Below are 20,955 nucleotides of genomic sequence, written 5' to 3'. Positions count from 1 at the left end.
TTTTTAGTGCTGTCTATGTTGGTTCGTTCAAAAACTTTTGGCATTGGTTGAGGCAGTGTTCCAAATTTGACGGCCATGATTGGGATGTTTTTTCATCCTTTGTTTTGAGATTAAAAATTGCGATCTTTTTGCAATCTTATGTTGCTCTGCCCAACATCCGTTCTTGCAACGTTACCGTTTACAAACAGGTCCGCAACATGTCATTTACATCAAGACAGTGTGCCTGCATCCCCACTAGGGGGAGCATGTTTGTTACGTTTTCATGTGCGGCGTTAACTGATGTGTCCTGTGTCTCCCCCTGCAGTGGTACTTGGGATAGACCTCCAGAGGCCCCACCCTCCTGCACCTGCAGATCGCTGAAGCTCCCTCCTCCGACTTTGACGTCAGCTGTGACAGAGAGCCCTGTCTTGCCCCACCCCCGTGACTCCACCCCCATCAGACTCAGCAGCATCAGCATGGCTACAGCGGATCGAACACCCCCTCCCGGTGTGAAACACCCTCTTTGTATATTCTAGACTTCCTGCCGACATATGGTTTATATGTCCGTATATAGTGCCAGACCCCGCTCCTCCGCTATGACCCCTTCTGCAGGGGACGAGCCTTCTCTCCTTTATTCTGGAGAGCAGAAGACTGAGAGCGCCCTCTGGTGTGTGGGGGGGAGAATCTCTCCAATCATCAGCGAGTCACGAGGGTTCTCGGAGGGCGTTACCTGGAGAAGATACCACCAGTTAACACCCCCTGCCCGATCCCCCCTCTGGGATGGACTCCACTCAAGCCTGCCCCCTGGTGGCCAGCGCAGAACACAAAGGCTCTTTTCCAAGGACACGGACAGAGAGTCAAAGGAACTACTCGTGTGGAGGGGTCGCCAATGCCAGGAAGTTTGTCCGGGATGCTTCATCGATTATTTTCCCGTTTTTATTTCTCTTAGCCACCATCTTCCTTCTCTATCCATCCACCAGTCTGGGCGAAGCTGCGCCATCACGCGGGGGGCCGAGAGCGACTACCAGTGGAATATTGATCCTGAGGAAAGTGCAATTTTGTTGGCTGAATCTTTTTGTAAGATAGCTGGTCGGAGACAGAAAATATATATGACATTATATATATATTTTCTTCCTAGTCCACTCACACCTCTGGGACTCTAAAATATTGGGGTACAAAAGAAAAAAGCCTTGAGAGAAATAAGGGGAGCTGTATTCACACTCTGTTGCTAGTTAAAAAAAAAAAACCTTTAAAAGAAAACAATCAATACTTTTGTTTGACAAAAACAAAGCGCCTAGCGGTTAAGTTATTGCGAAGAGCACATGGATTGACTTTAAAAGTACGTAGCAATTAGAGTTCCATCGGGCTTCAATCAGAGGGATTTCCCCAGTTTGTGTTGATAATCCTCAACGGGTCAGTCGTGGGCCGGCCCGTGGAGCGGCCGGGTCTCCTAGAGGCACCGGCCAATCGGAAGCACTTATTCCTGCGTGTAATCAGGAGGGCGTCTCCGGAAGCTTTCGTCCATCGTCGACGCTTCACATGCAACTTTTATTTTTTTCCTTTTCCTATACTATAAATATATATATAAATACGGTAAATATATATATACACACACGCGCACACACACCACAGCGTCGAACAAAAGTGAATTTAAGTGAAAAAAGTTAAAAAAAAGAACAAAAAAAAAGTGCATGTTCTATAGTGTTAGTGACAGAGTTTTTCATAGACGACGTAGTTAGTGAGATAAAGACACTATATTGTGAAACTCGGCACTCGCCAGCAGCCGTCTGTTATTTTGGCCACTAGGGGGCCTCACAAACAACCAGCTCTCTTCGCTTCTCGACATCGCTCCATTCTTCTCGTCCGCCCTCTTTTCTTTTTCTTTTTTCCTCCAGCTGCTGATCACTTCTGCTTCTCATGTCGTCATCATCTATCACGAGAACTGTTCCTCATCAATGTGCCTTGAGCTACGTTCCGGTCCCCCAAGGTTGCGCGAGATCCCACGTGGAGACTTTTCTTCCCTCGCAGACACCGCTTTGTCGGTAACTTGAGCGACAACATTTGAACCTTGGGAGGAACGCAGTTATTCTCAGAAAAGCTAACTGTTTAACTCTGAATCGTTTTCCGCTCCATTCTGTTTTCGGGTCAGTGGTCTGAGCATCTTTAGTGAATGAGCATGAGATGGTGCGACTCGTCCCTAAGCTGTTCTTGTCAAGAGAGCAAAAGCTAAATAAGCTAACTGAGGCCATACAAATAACATTTTAAAACTTTGTTTTCAGCTTACAAACGTGAGAACTATGAAACTGCTGCCACAAAATGAGAATTTTTTTTTTTTTAAATATGGTATTTCATTTTATTTTTAAATTAGAGTGAGATTGTTCTGAGCTCTAAAATGCAAAACTGATAAAGCTGAGCTAAAAAATGTGTTCTAACTGTCAGCACCGCAGTTAGGTTTTTCAATCTTCACTGAAATATGATGGACCATTCATAGCCAGTCACGTTCATTTGTGAATTATCATACTTGTTTTTCTTTAAAAATCAAGTAATTCAAGGGCTACACTGGCATCAGTGAGTGCAAAAGTTAAGTTAGCTGTCTTAGCATTAAACACTGAATGACATTGCTAGCTAAAACCTCTACCTGTTTATAGCTTAAAAAAAAAAAGATCAAACTGTTTCAATTAGCTTTGCCAAACACGTAAATGTTACATTTGATGAATGTTGCAGAGAGCCGACACTGAGCAGTCATATATGCTAGGTGGCACGCCAATTGTTGTGCATTAACTCAAAGTTAAATGCAGTGATTTAGCCAGCTAACAAGTTCAAGCAAAAGCTAAGTTAGCTAACTGTACTCTACTGAAATGGTGCTGAAGCTACAAGAAATACAAAGTTGCTGTATATAATTACTTAAGCTAAGTAACACTAACTGCTACTCTTAAAGTCATTATTTTTAATTATTTATTCTGAATATGTGTATTGTTGTTCGTTTTATCTGTTTCTATGTTCACAAACCAGCGCTCAAACAGGTTTACTAACCTTGCCAAAATATATTGAGTTTACGAGCAAACACACAGCTGTGTGAATTATAAAAAATAACATATTTAAAAATATGTTAATGATCCTCAAATTGTCTCTTTCAAGTTTTCTCGAGAAATAGCCAGCTTTTTGAAGTAAAAAAAAAAGAAAAAAATAAGCTACCCAAATTTGTGTATCAAGGAAGCTATATATGAAATCATAACAGTTTACGGTTGCTGTAAATTGTATCGTTGAGCAAGCAGAGAACTTTAATGAAATGATACCAGTGGCTAAACTTGGAATTTTATTCCATGGTAGCATTCGCAAGAAACATCGAATACGACGCGGTACATAGCAGCCCACTTGTCCTCGTCTGACATATGCTTGGCAAACAACCAAAAATGGTCTTTTGTTAATACAAATATTGGATGTGTGGCACAAAGTGCCATTGAACACTTCATTTGATGCTCCATTTTTTCATTATTATTATTATATTTTTTAATTAAATCCAATTGCAACTGTTGAATGTGACGTCATTGCCCAGACACATTCTACAAACGGTACCGCCGCCGGTAAGGCTCTGGAGGTATCACATCAGAAAATGGTGAGACACTGGAGCCATTAAATTCTAGTTTAGACGTTAGATTGTGGCTGATGTAAAAATGAATCTCTTCCTTGGAAGCATGTTTACAAATATTAAAACACAAGAAACACCCAATATATTTGCCTACGAAATGTAGGTGCTCGGCAGCATCTCAGAACAATGCTCCCCCACAGTTGCTGTTGTTAGCAGCCACGAAGGTTGTTGGTTTCATACCATTTGTTTTCACGTGAACAAATAATTTCAGTTGAAATCAGGTGAAACTCTCCAATCTCATGCTCGATCACTAAACAGACAACGTTCTTCACTCTGGTGCTCCGAAGAGTCTTTCTTCATTTCCCGATCATCGTGTTACTTTTTCTTCCCAGAAACAAGGAGGACGTACAAATATGCAATACCTGCTTGCACTCGCGTGGAATCTGTCTTGTGTCGTCTTTTGTTTTTTTTTTTTGTTTTTTTTTTTTTGTTTCTTACGTTCAACCAAAGTTGGTGTGCACGTGACTGGCGTCGCGCTCCGTGGTCGGTCCCTAAAAATGATGAAGCCAGCCCCGCTGTGATGTTCTTGCCGAGCTGAGCCGCCGTCACCCGGGGGAGGGACACCTCCGCCGGCCGGCCACAGTTTTGCATTTTTCCTTCAGACAATTCTTGAATTTGTATCTCTCGGGTCACGAGCAAGCCTTAACCAAGTCCGACTACTTCTCCATCGCACACGAGATTTTAACGTCCAACAGCAGATGTTTCAGTTCTAACTGGTGTCAGACTGTGATGGTTTAGTCGTTCCACTTGTGCGTGTTCGTTTGGTCTCCCTTTAGCTGGGCATTACTCCCCTGAATATCTGCACTAAATATGAAACTGAGAAAAAGAAAAAAAAAAACAGCTTCCTGTGCTTAAAAAAAAAAAGAGCGAAGGGAATAAAAGGAAAAAATTGCACGGACATTTTGTAAAAGTGTCACAAAGCCGCGCTTCTAATCAGCGACGGCGCGGCTCTGACAAAATTGCACCCTTTTTAACGAAAGACAAAAAAGACTCTCAAAGCAATAGTTGGGCAGTGTGTGTTCTTATTTTGTGTCGTGTGTCGTTTAGTTGTGGTACAGCAGCGAAGAGAGTTTAGCGAGGTGGGAGGCGGCGGCAGGCCGGGAGTTTGTATAGTTTTATTAATTACACTGATTTGACGCTGCCCTATTTTGTAACGCAGGACTTTTGTAACGTTGATTAAACGAGGACAAACTAGTGTTGTGAATTTTCTGATTGTCGTATCGAGGCCACATGACTAGAACTGGTTTGTTTTCCCGGGAACTGGACTTAAGTTGAAAACTTTCCTGTTTCCACACTCTCTTGATTTGCTCTCCCTCTTTTGTATTTAAGGACTCTTCTGTCGATGGGATGGCATGTTCCTGTACTTGAGAAGTATAGGGGGCGCTGTGGCGATAAGACCATTGTAAATGGATGTTCTAGTATGCTGTATGTTTGAAGGTTCTTTGTTGCATCAGTGTTGAAGCTAAATTTAGGTCATTCTGAGGAAAGACAAGCGAGCGGTTTTGTTTCTGAAGATGTTAGTTGTAGGCAGGAGACGAGGACTTAGCCAGCCCAAGGATGCCGCGACTATAACTGCATCAGGCATCTTTTTGTGTTCACCATTCCATGCAGGAAAATAAACAGCTTGATTATGCAACATGATTCTTTTTGTTTTCCATCTCTTTCTTTCTTCACTCCCGACCCAGCTCTCCCTCCGAGCCCCGGAGGGCCGGGCAGTGGCGCTCCCCGCGTGCCACCACAGAACTACAAACAACTACACCACCAAACAAAGAGCGATAACATGAATTCACGGAACTGTAATGATCGAACACAACTGTCGCTACACTGAATGATCGACTACTGACCAAATATGTCGTGCAGCAGTTATGCGCACGCGTGACAAAACACAACAGCAATCCCCTTAATAGTGCATCAAAACACAAAAATGAATGACACTACCATAAATAACGAAACCACAACAAAATAATTTGTGCTATAGTTATAAATCCAACAAGACAAACCAGCCATGAACCACATCAAGCAGCTACTAAAGAGAGCAACAATCACAAAATATTGCAACTCAATGAACACAAAACTAACATCCTGAAACACTATGATGAGTACCTAAACCCAACAACATAACGAAGAACCGAACACACTGAATCACTAAAGAAAAAATTGCTCAATGTTTATTCTAAAACAGCACAACCAATTACTTCACTCAACAACACACTGAAAATAAAGACGACACACATTGGACTGAGGCGTCACAAAACCACCACAATATATTTTACATGAAGCGTGCATCACAATGTTTGGCTCTTAAAAACAAAAGTAATAAAATTCTCTGTGACGTTGCAATAATGGCAGAGGATGGCACCTGCAAAACTCAGATTACAGATAAACCATCTCCCGCCATGTTGGACTGCGCCACCTCCTGGACTGCAATGTGATTTCATGACATCATCATTTGAAAAGTTGTGAGGTGAAGTGAATCAAGGTGCTCCTCTTACATGGTGACAGCACCACCTGCTGTCCTGGAGGTAAAACTTTTCAAACTTTTTCTGGTTTTTTTTTGTTCTTTTTCTTCAATGCATATGACTGGTTTGCAGCTATCGTTGTTTTATTTGTTTACAAAGTTTTTGTCACAAGTTTAACCCTGCGCCTCCTGCCACAGAACCCACAGACCGGAAGAAAGACTTTGCCTATTCCTTTTCCCATCACATGGTGCTAAGTGTCTGGCCAGCGTCAGGGAGTGAATCCGAATTAACTTCCATGCTTCCCGGCGGCGTCTTCAAGCGTAGCAGTCTAATCTGCATGAGAACTATGCACCAACTAGAAAAGAGGACTTTTGGTATCCACTTTGTAGAAACTCAAAGTCGGCCTTTGGATGGCTCGACACGTCCAGCTTCGGAAAAAAAAGAGAAACGAACCAGCATATTCCCCCTGTATGGAACTGATCAGATGTAGTGCCTGTGAACTGTATTTACTTCTTTGTAACTCAACACCAGTAGCCTTCGCTGTCCTGTCAGGCCCTCGACTATAGCTGATGTAACCACCAAATATACTGCATGCTCTTCCATACCCGCCTTGTGCGCAAGACGATGGACCAGACCCAGATGTTTTGAGTCTCCCTGTGAAGCCTCAAATCTCTTTGTTCATCTACACGCTGGCTCCGAGGATCCATGGCTCTGTGGGGTCATTGATCCGACGGGGGTGCCACCATGATGACTGCCGCAGGCCTTCTCCCGCAGTAATCCGACAATCTCCGTTTGAGAATCCTCACGGTGGCTCGGGGTGGATCCTCCTCCCCCGGCGGTTTCCTCCATCGATTGCCTTTTTCTGCCGCACTCAGCACTCTCCCGCTCTGAAGTCCCTCATGCGAGGACTTCAAACAGGAAAAGGTCTAGAAAGCAGTAGCCGGCACCTGGGAGACCGCCCTGTTCTTATCCCTCCACCCTTCTTCCCGGGCCGGGGTCGATGGTCTCGTCTCGCTCACCTCCGGTGGCTCCTCTCTGAGTTCGACTCGTCGGCCTGTCGATCGGCTCTTTGAATCTAAATCTTTGACTGCTGCATCTGGTTCAGGCCGGAGAGCTTCACAAAGTTTCTTGATGAGCTGGCGCTTTCGCTTGAAGGACAATACGCTGGGCTGAACATCCACGCTAACGATTTTTCTCAGAACAGCAGTGGTGTTATACGAGTTTATTTCAGCCGAAGTTAATTCAAATAGATTTGTTTGCACTTGAACTACTTTTCTCGCTTCACAAGCAGAGACTGAACGGATGTGTTTTCTTTGCTTTATTGTTCATATATTCGCGCAAGACGGAGTTGCAATGGCGTGACATACTGTACTCTTCAAGCAAGAGTTTTGCCTTTTCTTTGAGTAACTACTGACTTTGCTATCAATGCTATCTGTTGCGCAGTTCATGTTGAAAATACTCTGTTTTCAATCAAGCTGAAGTGCTTGGTGTTGGCAGTTTATGCTAACAGCTAACAAGCAATACTAACAATACCAAACTCTGCTAACTGCTGACGACTCACACTTAACTTTGAATGAAAACAGAGTTTCACTCAAACATGCAATTCATTAGCTGAAATGCCCAAACTGGATAAAATCTTCCTTGAAAGTTCACCTTGCTGAAGCCCAGCGTGACGCAGATGTACGGGCCGTGATTGTAACAGAAGAACCGGCCGGAAGGGGGTTGCAAAGACTTAGCATCGTAAATACTTCATTGTGTTGAAAAGAAAAAGGCTGTGCCGTGGAGTGGGTGACGCTAACTGTTGCTAAGCATGACAATCTTGATCCCGTTTTTTTTTTTTTTTTTTTGTCTGACCTGCTGCAGTCTGAGTGACACACCATCATCATCATCATCATCATCATCACCCCCCTCAGACTTGAACCTTGTGCCTCTACAACTCTTTTATGGGAACGGAGCGGCATTTTCTGCCACGACGACGCTGCTGTTCCATTGTCCGGTGTTCACTGTCGACTCATCGTGTAGGTATCCTGTGGTCTGAGCTCGCTTCTGTTGGGCTCCGTCCCAAGTTTGACTGTTCTACTTCATCCTTCGGACCCTGTTAGTGACGTCACACAGACTCAATTAATTGGAAGCAAGATGTGCATTTCCTATGCAACAATGACGTAAAATAAAAACGCTACTGCTCTGACTGCCTGTTGTTGTCTTTTGGTGATGAGACAAGATGAAATTCCAAATTTTGAATCAGCAAAAAGAAACGCAATTAAATTACACAAAAAGGTGTAAAGCTGTAGCTTACAGGTTATTCATTATTTTTACAGATATTGCTGATACGGATGCTAATAAGTGCTAGCAGTTGAGAAAGTGTTCTCACTGTCAACAGAAAAATCTTAATGAACACATTTTTGTAAATATATATATATATATATATACATATATATATATATATAGACAGGACATCAAACCCTGGAGTGTGTGCTCCAGCCTCGGAGGTGTGGAGAGCGAGCACCTCCCCTGTGACACTCTGCCACGGTCCAGTGAGGAGACAGGAAAGGTTTTACACCTCAATATGAAGAAAAAACAGTCAGTAAATGGAGCTAACGGGACACGTCTACATACAAAGCGCGTCGTGGGCCAGCTGATCGGACGCAGATTTATTTTTGTATCCAGACACATAACAAACTGGACTGAAATAAGACCGGGTGCTGCTTCACCTTTGCCTCTCAGGTTTCTTTGAGGGAGTCGACCTCATGGCAGCGTGAATAATTCAACCACATAGATGCTCACTCATCATGACCTGGTTTCACCCCACCGTTGGTCACTCGGAGGTCAGGCAGAGGAGGAGACTGTCATTATGATGACTGGCGCGGTGTCACTTTTGAGGGTGAAGTTACAACAGCAGATTAACAATTACATGCTCAATATCAACATCTTGCCGCATTCAATTTGTGGTCCAGAAGCTGCCAGGAAGTGTCCCGTGCTTTTAAATATTTCTGACAAATGAAAAACTGTCAGGGAAGAGGGAGGATTTATTATCTGCCTTTATTTCAGATTTTTTTGGGCGAGTTTGTTTAAATTTCAAAAAGATTCCCAAAAGATAGCTTCTTTTTTAGAACTATTAATTCATTGATTAATTTCAATACACTCAAAATTGAGATGCAGGAAAGTAAATCAAAATTATTTAATTCACTACATTTCTAAAATGACATCTTGAAAAGTAAAATAAAGAAAATTAATTAATGAAAACCATGCAATTACATGTAAAGAGCAAGAACAACAGTCTTAAAATAATAATAATTGTTATTCTACAAACAATAAAACCAAATAAACAAAATATATAGTTGCAAAAGAGAAATTACATTCAGAAATATCATTACAGTATGGACATGACTATATATATTATACATGAAAATGAAAAAAAAAAGATCAACATTGTATAATAATAATTGTGTTCAATGTCAAAACATACTAAAATACGTAAATAATAAAATAATAAGAAATGCTTAAATAAGGACAGAGGACAGAGGACAGAAAAGACCCCCAAATACCAATAATTTAAGATGAGCAGGAAGCACCAGCTGGTTGCCAGGTTGAAGTTCCGAATTACGAGCTCCTCAAGATGTCAGTAAATGCACCTGTTGATCATATCTGGTGACGTTTTTAGATATTTTTGGCAGAAACTTTTATTTATACAATATATTTAACAAAATAAGAAGTTGCTGGAGTATAATTCACATTTTCATTTTTTTCTTTTGAGAAAAGTTCAAGTTATAATCCAACACTGCTCTGGACCATTTGATTTATGTCACATTTATGCTTACTATTTAAGACATTAACAACATTGGTTTAAATTGTAAAACTAGATCTGTGGTTACCTTACGTAACCACAGTCCCATTTTTACGATTTAAGAAGCAACACTGTTTTAAGAGTCAGATCCACCAGTGGGCCTCCAAAGGTTCAAAGGGGAAGTACACAGACCCTGCAGAACCACTTGAAAACTCCTCCTCAGAATCAGACTCTTAACAGAAGGGCCTGATCTAGCTGCCGCCGAGCAGGAACCTCTTGATGATCGGATACTCCTCACCGAGATGCGACCCAGACCCTGGTCCGTGCCATCTTGGGCCACTCAACGACTGGTCTCGGGGCCTTCTTCTGTGCCTTAGCCACCATGGAGGTTGAAAAATCCTCCTCCAGCGGTTCGTTGGCCGGGGAAAGCTCTGTTACTAGTTTCTCCACCACAATCCAAAACAAGCGAAGCATCTCATCCCGTGAGTAGTCCCAAAAAGAACTTGGTGACTTGAAGAAGTGTTGATCAGTGAGATCTGTCAGCTCTGGTGGGGTCATTCAAAATCAAAAGAAAGTGACGCAACTGAGAAACCATTGTATTTGAAAACATCCTTTTAATCTGTGCTTCTTTACCTGCTTCAATGAGGAGCTGGCTGAGAATGGAATTCCCTGCACCGTGAGATAAAGCAGACGTCGGCAGTGGTCCACTCGGTCAGGTGCAGCAGGGATGGTTTAGCTGTGGGGCTGAGGGAGCCCTGGATCTCGGGGGTTAATGAGGAGCCGCTGCTGTGGAACGATCGGCTCCAGGTGACGACACGCCTGCTGGACACATAGCTGCAGGCCATGCCGCCAGGAAATTACAGTCAGGAGGAACGGAAGCCAGGTTAACAATGTGGCCGGCCAGAAAATGACAGTGGAGCTTGTCAACATCTCTGTTTCCACAACTCATACGCTTACAAAACCAAAACATTTATAAAGGTTCCGGTCGATCCAGTCTCTCCTGCAGCCCTGGTGAGTGAGGATGAGCACCTAGAGTATCTATCTATCCCGTATGATCTGGGCCTGTCCTGGGGATCCCTACCAGGTGAGCACCTCTCTAGGGAGGAGTGACAAAAATGACAAAATGCCACCTCACTAGTTTTGTCTGCGGCTGACTCTTTTATCACAGTGGCTCGTGGCGACACCTTGATAAAGAACCAGGGACACACCCACCATCTGAGACCCCCGCTGCCATAATGGAAGACCAATTAGAAGAGAGGATTAAAGCTCCACGCGTCCACACACAAATTAGAATAAATCAAAGATTCACTTTAGTGTGTGTGTGATGGGCTCAGTGTGAAGTCATATAATTGCTGCTGGTGTTTCGAATCAATACCACACCTACCGCCGGGCTCAGCCAATGAGAACAGGCTTCCAGCAGGTGTGTGTGTGTGTGTGTGTGTGTGTGTGTGTGTGTGTGTGATCTAACCCATTTGTAGAATGTAGCTACGATAGTGATTAAAAAGTTGTGCACAAGTAGACGGCACTTTTAGACTGAAAACATTGATCCGCTTTCGATAAATGTTGCCGCCATCACAGGTTTTCTGTCAGAAAAAATGAGCCGCCACCAAACGCCGGCTGCCATTTATGGAAAGCTGCCAATAAAAGTTTGCCGCCATTAAGAGCTAGCAGCTAAAAGGCACGTTTTGAGAAGATAGCAGTTTTAGAGGATCTATTTCTGCCTTCCAGTTCCAGTTGGAAGTGGGAAGTTGGAGCTCGGAATGACGTCACAGTGGAATTCTACGAGTCCCAGTTAATGAAGTCGGAAAAGAAGATAATAACGTCCACGGAAGCTACTCTCACTAGTGCTTTGTCTGGATATAAGCAAACCTGTGATGAATATGTTCAGTTAGCAACCAGAAAACCAGGTTGCAGGATCATGTTTTTGGTTTCAAAATATTACTATATTTGTTGCAAGCGCCCCCTAGAGGTAGCTGGACTCTGTTGCTGTCTCACCTCAGACCTCATTGTAGCGCACAAAGCTGTTGAAAGGACCTGAGGAACTCAATCTCGAGGCACCTGAAGACTCTCAGACTTTCATTGGAATTCACTCGTGAAGCAAACTCTGAGAAGGTCCAAACCTGAGAGAGCATCGTTGACCCTAACATGACCCACACTGATCATAAAACATTACGTACTGCGCCTTTAAATGAAAACCCAGCAAATATTTGAGCGTCTCAGAAAAGTTATTCCAGGTTTTGATCCACCGTCTCCACTGACAGGACCGGAGGAGAAGCGTGTAGAACAAGTTGTTCAAGTGAAACATTAAATCCAGACTGTGTCAGGAGGAGTTTGCTGATGAAGAGCTTGTCATTCCTCCTCTTCCTCCTCCTCTTCTCATCCTTCAAGGTTCTTCAAACAGAGCCGGTGGAGATTTAACGTGTCTGATCTTTAAATATGATTTTATCTCCCTGCAGATGAGACATTTACTCTGACAGCTCCACGTCTCCCCAGAGGAGGAACCTTCTCCTCCTCCTCCTCTCATTATCTCCTGTCATCTCTCTCCTTCACAAGTCTCCCTCGAGTGTGTGAGCGTGCGTGTGGTAGAAATAGAAGTCAGATGATTCACTCTGCATTTTTCTCGATATTCAACAAAATCAAGATGTTAACAGACAGGATTACAAGCATTAGGCTGTCACAAATGTTTAGGTGTAGAGGAGCTAAGGCGGCGCTCTGACCTGCTCCTGCAACACAACAGTGATGGCTGCCCCTACAGTATGTAGAACTTCAACAGTGTTGTACTATTGTCACGTCTTCATATCCCAAGCTTACTTTTAGAGCTACATACATACATACACACATATATAAACACATATATATATGTAGCCCAGCAACTCATCCAGGAAAGAGCCACAGGTCTCCTGTCTGTCACTTAAGAACAAACAAGCACTCGCACTAACACACTCTCACTCAAGCAGACAGCGATGAGCCTCCTTACGTTTTTGGACTGTGGGAGGAAACTGGAGGGCCTGAAGGAAACTCACTCAAGCACACTGTGTTCATACAAGCATCGCAGTAAAAAAGAAGAAATAATGTAAAATATCACATGTGCGCACTTTGTTGGTCTTCAGTGCAGCAGGAGAAAGGATACGTGTATCAGAGAGGCTGTGATGCTCAACGTTTCACTGCTGCCAAAAATGAATCAATAACAACGTGTGAATATTCATAGGAACACACACACACACACACACAGAGCGACAGCCCGAGTGTGAACATTGAACTGACTTATCTGGTGACACACCAGGCCTGACTGTCCAAATGAACACACACACAGGGATTATAGAGGGAGAGGATTTTATTTTCTTTATTTAGTTACCCCCCCTCCCCCAAAACACACACACACAGACATTTCAAAGAACATTTGCGTGAAGCTGCCGCCTTATCGTTTAAGTTTCCTGCTGCACTTCGTTCCAACCAGCGCCACTGTAATTTCATGCCTTATGTGTTTTGTGTGTGTGTTTTACTATCTCAACACCTCGGAGTGTCACGGTAGCTGATTGTCATTCAAATGTTCTGTGCTAACACAGATGCAGCGCCACAGAGACACCAGGAACACAGGATTACGTTACACATCGTTCTTGTTTATTTTTAGAGAAAGCACATGAAGAATCATATCTTGATCGCCCCCTGGTGGCCACGTGTGCCGCTGGTCACCAAACGCTAACCCTACAAGTTCACGAGCTGGACTGAACTCGCTGTGACGCAATGTGTGAATCAAGGAAATGGGGAGCTTCTGCAGGTCTTCAGTCTTCAAAAGTATGAGAATTGCTATGATCTTGTGCTCTTCACTCATAGAATCTGGGTGGTAAAACAGCTCACCAGTGGAAAACAAGTGTTGCTGGCAGTGAAGTCTTCACCTGAGTTTACTTTATGAAAAAATATTCTTATTTTATGGGTTTTCGAGCATGACTGGATTTCCTTATGTATTGTCACCATTATGTAACTTAATTTTCAGTTTCATTTTATGATTTTAATTGATTTTTTAAAGTTTCATCCATTTTATGTCAACATCAGTTTTGATCTTTGTTGTAGCTCATTATTCTTATTTTTAGCCCATGATTTTCACTCGTGATTTGCATCGTAGCTTTGTGTTGTCGCTTCTTTTTCAATGATCGTGCATGACAACAAAAACAAAGATAATCAGGGGACATTTATAATGTTTATTGGAACAAAGTCTTAAATAAATACAAAATACAGAAACAAATATGCCATGGAGACAGTAAAACATTGTTGTCATGGAAACAAGAGCAGCACAAACATAAGTGACTGAACAGCCAGAAGTGGAGAAATGATCACCTGACCTGGAAGGGAAATAAAAGTCAACATATAATTGTTGATTTGTGATCAGGTTTCTACCACATGTATTAAAAAGTCAGAGTGAAACCAAAGATGTGGAAGTTAAGGAACTTATGACTTGACTTATCACAGTAAAGAATTTATTTTAAGTAATGAAGGATAATAATCTGACTACACTCACATTTGTCAGAGATCAGAATCTTATAAATGTCTTGTGCTTGAAATTAAACAATTCAGTGATTTTAATTGGACAAAGTAAAGGATTTTCAATCAAAATTGAGGCCTCGTCATTTTGCGGTTTTTCAAAAGTATTTATTTATACAAAAAGGTTTCATTTATTTTTTCTAACAAAAACTATTTGAAATCTTTTTCTCTTTTTAAACTTCAAATTAGGTACGTTGACTGCATACTTTTAGTTAAACAAAGGAAAAAAAAAAAAGATTGTTTAACATCACATCAGAATCGAATCTGTCAGATACATTTCTGCCTTTGTGCTCTTCTGTGTGCTTCTGTTGACGAATCTTCCATAACGAATGTATTAGCTGTTGCTTGTTGTGTACACATGTGGTTGAAGCTGCGTCTCTCCTCGTGTCAGTGCGTCATAATTTCCCAATAACACACTGGAGTAACAAGAAACGTTTATATCTCAAACACGTTCATTCTCCTGTTTCTTTTCTGAACAAGATTCAGCTGTGACAACAACAAACGTACGGTGTTCACAGAGAGAGGTGCGGCTTCCTGTAGGTTTGGTTAGTGATGGACAGTCGGGTCAGTCGGGCCCCATAGTAGTCCACGATGTAGTTGGATCCATCAGCCGGACCTACGATCTGAAGGAGACAGTTTGTTCAGAAGCGATGGAGCATAAAGACGAGGTGCGTATCTTTTTCTGCAGTAAAACTTGTTATGGATCAGAATTAAGTAGCATCACTTATGTGCTGAACCGTTTGACCACTTGATCCATGGCGCTACAGCTGGGTTTCACCAGCCCATTAGTCCACTCGCTCATCCATTGATCTGCTTCTTGTCCCCGCTGGTCCCCTTCACACCTTGCGGAGATGGATGTCCAGCTTCTATTATGTAAAACACCTCCACATGAGGGAGCGATCACCTTTTGTGCAGCCACTCCATCCGTCTGCCTGGGCGGCACTCACAGTCCATTAGAAACTTTGAGTAGCATCATTCATCGCGCGCGGCGGGAGTAAATAATAATCATGCGGGTTGTTTATTCATCGACATTGCCGGACCTTCCCACAAACTAAGTAGATTTCTGTTTGACAACACACAACTCTTCATCTCAGGTGTCATGAGAGAATGGGAAGGTTCTGTCCCGCTAATCCTGCGGTTTCAACAAGTAGCTTTAAATGTTAGACACTAAGCTGTTAACTCTTCAGGCTGTGTTTACACTGCCAGGAAAAGTGTTTTTTTGATTATAATTTCTGATGTGAGTTGCTCCTGTCTGGAGTGATGGTCTAATAAAGTCCTCAAGAACAATCCGGCTCTACTTGTGGCTGTTATCCCGAGACCATAGCTTATAGGAGACCAGGCACGTCATTAGAAAACAACTGGCATGTTTTGTTGACAAAAAAGGAGGGTAGAGAGGAGTCAGCGGGGACAATGATGTTTGTTGATGATATAGTGATTTGAATTGTGCGTAAGGAGGAAAAGCTGCGGGAGGAAAGGAATGTAAGTCAACTATGTGAATGAGAGGGAGGCAGGAGGAAGAGGGAAGATGACAAAGTGCAAGCAGCTCAAGTATTTGGGCTCAATCAACCACAGTAACAGTGGGAGATGATGGGTGGTGAAGAAGAGAGCGTATACAAGGTGGAGTCAACTGTAATGGCAGAGCAGCAGCAAGAGTGAAAGCTTTACAGGACAGTAGTGGTCACTGCTATGATGTTTGGTTTTGTGACCAGATGTAAGAGATCAGAAACGAGTCCATCAGAGGGATGTGGAGAATTGTGGAGACAAATGGTTTGGACATGTGCAGAAGGAAGACGGTGTTGGACCAAGAAAGGTGGAGATGAAGACGTGGATGACAACTAGTGAGGTGGATGGATGAAGGCATGAAGGTGTGACTAGAGCATGACAGTTGAAGGGCAGGAAATGCTGTGGCAGCCACATGTGGCTCCAAAGAAGAGCCATTTGGACACAGTCCATCATATTCCCCACATGACTGCAGCGTAAGTGACACATCAACTGTGTGAACTCACCTGCATGGCGATCAATATGAAGTCCACCAGGGTCCCGATTCCACAGAAGCCGACGGTGCAGAACTTGAGCAGGCCTGAGAGACACAGATGAGAGTTTGAGTCCTTGCACGCGTCTTCATGATCTCTCAACAGCCGGCTGCAACTAAAAATGGACACAATTATCCTGATTTCTGTGACTGCTGGTTAGTCTGCTCTTTGTCTCACGCAGTTCAGCTCACTGCAGCAACAGCTGCAAACACTTGGGCCGAACAAAGAAGATTATAGGTTTGTGGAACGAAAATCCAGCACATGTTCAAGGACCAATGTTAGTCACTGGTGTCAAAGTGAACCCTGAAATGGCCACGTGCGTCCAGGTTTTTCTTCCAGCCCATGAGGAGCACACATCTGGTGATGCCCATTCGGTCAGGACAAAAAATGGCACCCACACAGTTGCTCTGCCAAGGTGCAAACTCTGACTCAACATGTGTTTCCCCAGTAAACAGAAGCAAACTGCGTGTTGGAAGTAGAACAGATGAGGATGATGACGATGAAGAGGGGGTTTGGCCATCATAGGAATAATGACAACTGACGCAAAGCAACACATATTGCCCAGGTGAGTTTACTTCAGGATACCATACAGCTTGCTCTGTTGCACCTCACTAATCGACCATAGTGGCACTCACACAAGATGTTGTGGTCAAACTAGCACACACGCTGTACACTGCGGACCAAGCACGTTCGCCACTGCCATCGCGTTGCATGCAGGACGAGCAGGAGAAATTGAGATTGCTGATCCAGTGATAGTGTCATCTTGAAAGTTCATATCTCAACATCAATATGATAGCGATATATTTTTAGCCTTGCTCATCAGACACATATAACAGTTCATGTTAACAAAAAAAAAAAAACTCCTTTTCAATTTATTCACATGATTGTGGCACCTTGGTGCGCCTTCTTCCAGTTGGTGACATTGTCCGAGAGGAGCATTGACTACTTCCTATTACCAATAACTAGCCTGCAAGCAATAACCAAACACACGACGGCGACTTCGGTCGTGAAATGTTCTCCTGGCGGCTGCACGGGTAAGTAAGCAGGTTTCCTACCACAGTCCAAAACAAATACAGAGGTTAATTGGGGACTCAAAAATGTCAATTAATGTGAGTGTATGAGTGAGAGTTTGTTTCTGGGCTGGAAATAATAATGATTGTTTTAATAATAGGAAATGTTGATCATTTTTTTGAGCGATGGATGAATGGGATAACTTTTTTAAGCATTGAAATTGATTTCAAAAACGCAACCGAAGCTCCTTGACGTAAAAAAAAACAAAAAACATACTGCATACATTACCATACCTATATCTTCGGAATCTTTTTTTAAATAAAGTGTGCACAATGTATATTTTTGTTCAAGCAATCAGAACTGAGCTGTCAGACCAATGAATAAAAAAAAATCAGAAAACTTAACTAAACTGAGAGAGAGAGAGCAAATATGAATCTGAATATGAAACATTTGAACACAACACAGAAAGACAGCTGTTTGATGTGACCACCCTCGAGGTGAGGCTAGCGACCAGTTCAGGGGTTCCCCAACTCTTGACCAAGCAGCTGGGTTTGGCTCCTGCCCCCCTCGTCTCCCGCAGGGTGGAAGAGAATGACAACAATGCCAACAGTGAAGTGTTATTTGGGGTGGAATATTTCAGGGGATGATTAGTTGCAAATATGGATTAAAGGTCATGTGGAAGTTGAGAATAAGTGACCTCGCAAATATAATTTCAGATGTTGAAATTTAAAACAATAAACTCCACTGTTGCCATCTGTCGGGCCCATTAAAATAATTTGATAAAACCTGATGGAGGAGAGAAATTGGCGAAAGATTAAATCATTTGGAGCAGATGCAGAAACGTTAATGTGTTTTTTGGATGTTGGTCAGGAGCTGAGTGGATCTGTGCTGTCACTGCGCTTCACTTTGCGCAATTCCTGCCTCCAAAACATTGTTTTGTACATACAAATTCATCCGACTTGGCCAGGTCCGGCGCGACCTGTGCCAAAGCCGGCCAGGTGTTGTTCCGAGCTGCTGTGCTCCATCCAAAAAACCCCTGGCACTACACACTCGCACACTTTTGTTGGGTGCAGGTGTCTCTTTATGAAACGGGGCTGCAGATAATAACTCATACTGGTTGTCAAAATCAAACATGACATCTTACAACTCGCTGTGTGTTGATCAACCCCAAAAACAAAAGCGCTGCCAATTTCAGTTTTAATTTCGGTAGAAGACGGACGCTGTTGAGCTGTTGCCCGATTTAATTAGAAACCCCTTGAGAGCCAAAACCTTTGTCTCTTCACAAAGGTGACGTCTGAACGGCATCATGACGAGAGTTTGTTTACCTCCCCAAAAAAACTCAAAATTCTTCACTTACAGCGTCGGACATAAGAGTGGGATGTACTTTAAAACTCAAGCTGCAGTCTGGTGTTGAGAGGCACAGGTGTACGCACCGAGAGCGGGGTAGCCCAGGTAGAATCGATCTGCTCCCAGCCAGCCCAGGAAGAGCGACAACGCTACCGCGACTTTGTAAGAATACCCGCTCCTGTGAAGACACAAATGTATTTTGTGGGATCAAAAGTGAAACCTTTAGGGAGGGTGTGTTTAGCACAAGCACTCACACGTTCCTGCAGGGGATAGTTTTGTTGAAGCCCACCTCCTTACCACTGAACATAAACTCTGTCCCATTAGACAGCCGGCAGCTGATGTTGCGAGCAGGCATACACTCCACTGCAGACACACACATTCATGATGTTAGACAGTCCTGAGACCACTCAACACAACAAGCGCTCATTCATTAATCATCATTCTAGCATCTCAGAAACGTCTGTTCACCAACAACAAAAGGTCACTTCCATGTCTTGGAAATTGCTGAGCACATCGGAATCTCACTCACCCCAGGCTGTGGAGTCTGTGCAGTTCTCCGGCTCCTGAGTGGCCTCGTCAATTTTCGGCTCATTACATCGATACATGAGCAAAGTCATGGAGCCCAACGTGTTGACACATGTTGCCACGATTCATCGTTTTATTTTATTTATCAATTCGACTGCAAACGCACTGTCTCTGACTTTGGTTTGATGGTGAATTCCAATTCCTCCCTTAACTCACAGTCTGTAAAATGCCCACTCCTGCAAAGTGCAAGTGCTACCCGGATTCTCAGAATGTTGAGGGGCAAGGCGGAGGGCTGCATAGAGATTGTCTGACACCAGCCTTACGAGTGAGAGCTACCCAGAATTTGTTAAAGTTCAGAGACATATGAGGTTATTAAGTTGTGTCTTTCCTTCTCTGAGACAACAGTGCAACCAGGAAGGTAAAATCACTCATGCAATATATACAATTACTGGAATTTATAATAAACTTTAAAATTATTGCATCGCGGACTTATTGGATATACACATATTTTTGAGTAGATCTTACACATTTGCCTTATGTAATGATATCTGTGTTATTTATTATTATTAATAATGAAATAATATAATTGGTAATAACAATTAATTTTAATTCAGAGAACTTAAAAAAAAACATTGCTTTACTGAGGAAACCAGTATATTACATTTTTTTTTTTTTTTTGTGTTCGACCTGATTTATAGTCAAATTATTTTATAAGGGAATCTAGATTATTTTTTACCATTTCAAACTCCTCATCACGTTTTCTAGCCAATGTTATGAAATCATGTATCTTATACTAGTGCATATTCTGTAAGTATTTATTGTCACACACTTTATGTAATAGTAGTAAAAGAGCAATCCAATAATAGAAATAGAAAATAACTAATTGTTTTGTGATATTTTAGCCGCAGATGAGTCAGTCGACAATAATAATAGAAGAAGAAGAAGAATACGAACCTTAAAAATGTTCTTTTTATACCCTTAAACTAATATTGACAGAGCAGAGTGTTGTTGTTGCTGTGCCTGTTTCAGATCGTAGATCATATTTTGCATTGAAAATGAATACAAATCGCCATATCTTTTGTCAATATTTTACTTGACCAGTAATTACATTCCCACCCATCGCGTACAGAAAGCGTTTGTGAAGGGTTCTGTGCAAAATCACATTCGACTGTACGTCGATATACTGTCCATTATTTCCATACTATACGATAGTTGGGATCTGCGTGTAATAATAAATAATACGAGGAACACAAAATAGAGTACCCACACACAATTTAAAACTAAGGACACGAGCGTATATTATCGTTATTGTCACAGTGGCAGTTTCGCCTAGTAGCATTTAGCTATTAGCATCAGAAAGGTTGTCTTCCTACGAGTTGACGTAGATGAATAAAAACGTCCAAAAGGATATTGTCCAAGTCGCAGGTTCTCACAGCTGTCCACGTCTTCGGCCACGGCGGCTGTGAGCTGCGAGTAAACACAATAAAACAACACACTCCAAACACCGGAACGTAAACAAACCAGCAGTCTCCGAGAGGCCGCCATGCTTGCTGCGGTCACTGAATGCGGCGTTCAGTGAGTTCCGGAAAAAAGTGTTCTTGCAGTCCTTATTTTTCAATTAACGCATGA

At 42.7% G+C, this 20,955-nt stretch overlaps 2 protein-coding genes across 7 annotated transcripts in view; one reads left to right on the top strand and one right to left on the bottom strand.

The window, feature by feature from the left end:
* Positions 1–5,269, top strand: part of nfia (nuclear factor I/A) — a 129,123-nt gene extending 123,854 nt beyond the window's left edge. For all 5 annotated transcript variants that reach the window (XM_053855902.1, XM_053855910.1, XM_053855919.1 and 2 more), the window contains one exon: positions 305–5,269. In XM_053855902.1, the coding sequence (XP_053711877.1) occupies positions 305–319 (15 nt within the window). In that variant the 3' untranslated portion in view covers positions 320–5,269. The remainder of the gene's footprint in view (positions 1–304) is intronic.
* An 8,790-nt stretch (positions 5,270–14,059) lies between these two features.
* tm2d1 (TM2 domain containing 1) lies at positions 14,060–20,898 on the bottom strand. Of its 2 annotated transcripts, none has more exons than XM_053878128.1 (7): positions 20,738–20,898; positions 19,331–19,404; positions 19,056–19,164; positions 18,888–18,979; positions 16,417–16,490; positions 14,918–15,033; positions 14,060–14,826 (listed from the first exon to the last, which is right to left on the bottom strand). In XM_053878128.1, the coding sequence occupies exons 1-6, from the start codon at positions 20,869–20,871 to the stop codon at positions 14,923–14,925; spliced, it is 594 nt and encodes a 197-aa protein (XP_053734103.1). In that variant the 5' UTR covers positions 20,872–20,898; the 3' UTR covers positions 14,060–14,826; positions 14,918–14,922. The 2 variants fall into 2 exon arrangements, with proteins under 2 accessions (XP_053734103.1, XP_053734031.1); XM_053878056.1 differs by having other exon boundaries at positions 14,060–14,211.
* Positions 20,899–20,955: the final 57 nt, after the last annotated feature.

The sequence above is a fragment of the Synchiropus splendidus genome, chromosome 1 (assembly GCF_027744825.2).
Source record: "Synchiropus splendidus isolate RoL2022-P1 chromosome 1, RoL_Sspl_1.0, whole genome shotgun sequence".
Lineage (NCBI taxonomy): Eukaryota > Metazoa > Chordata > Actinopteri > Syngnathiformes > Callionymidae > Synchiropus > Synchiropus splendidus.
Note: the sequence above shows the minus strand (reverse complement) of the source record. Positions and strands in the feature narration are given on the sequence as shown.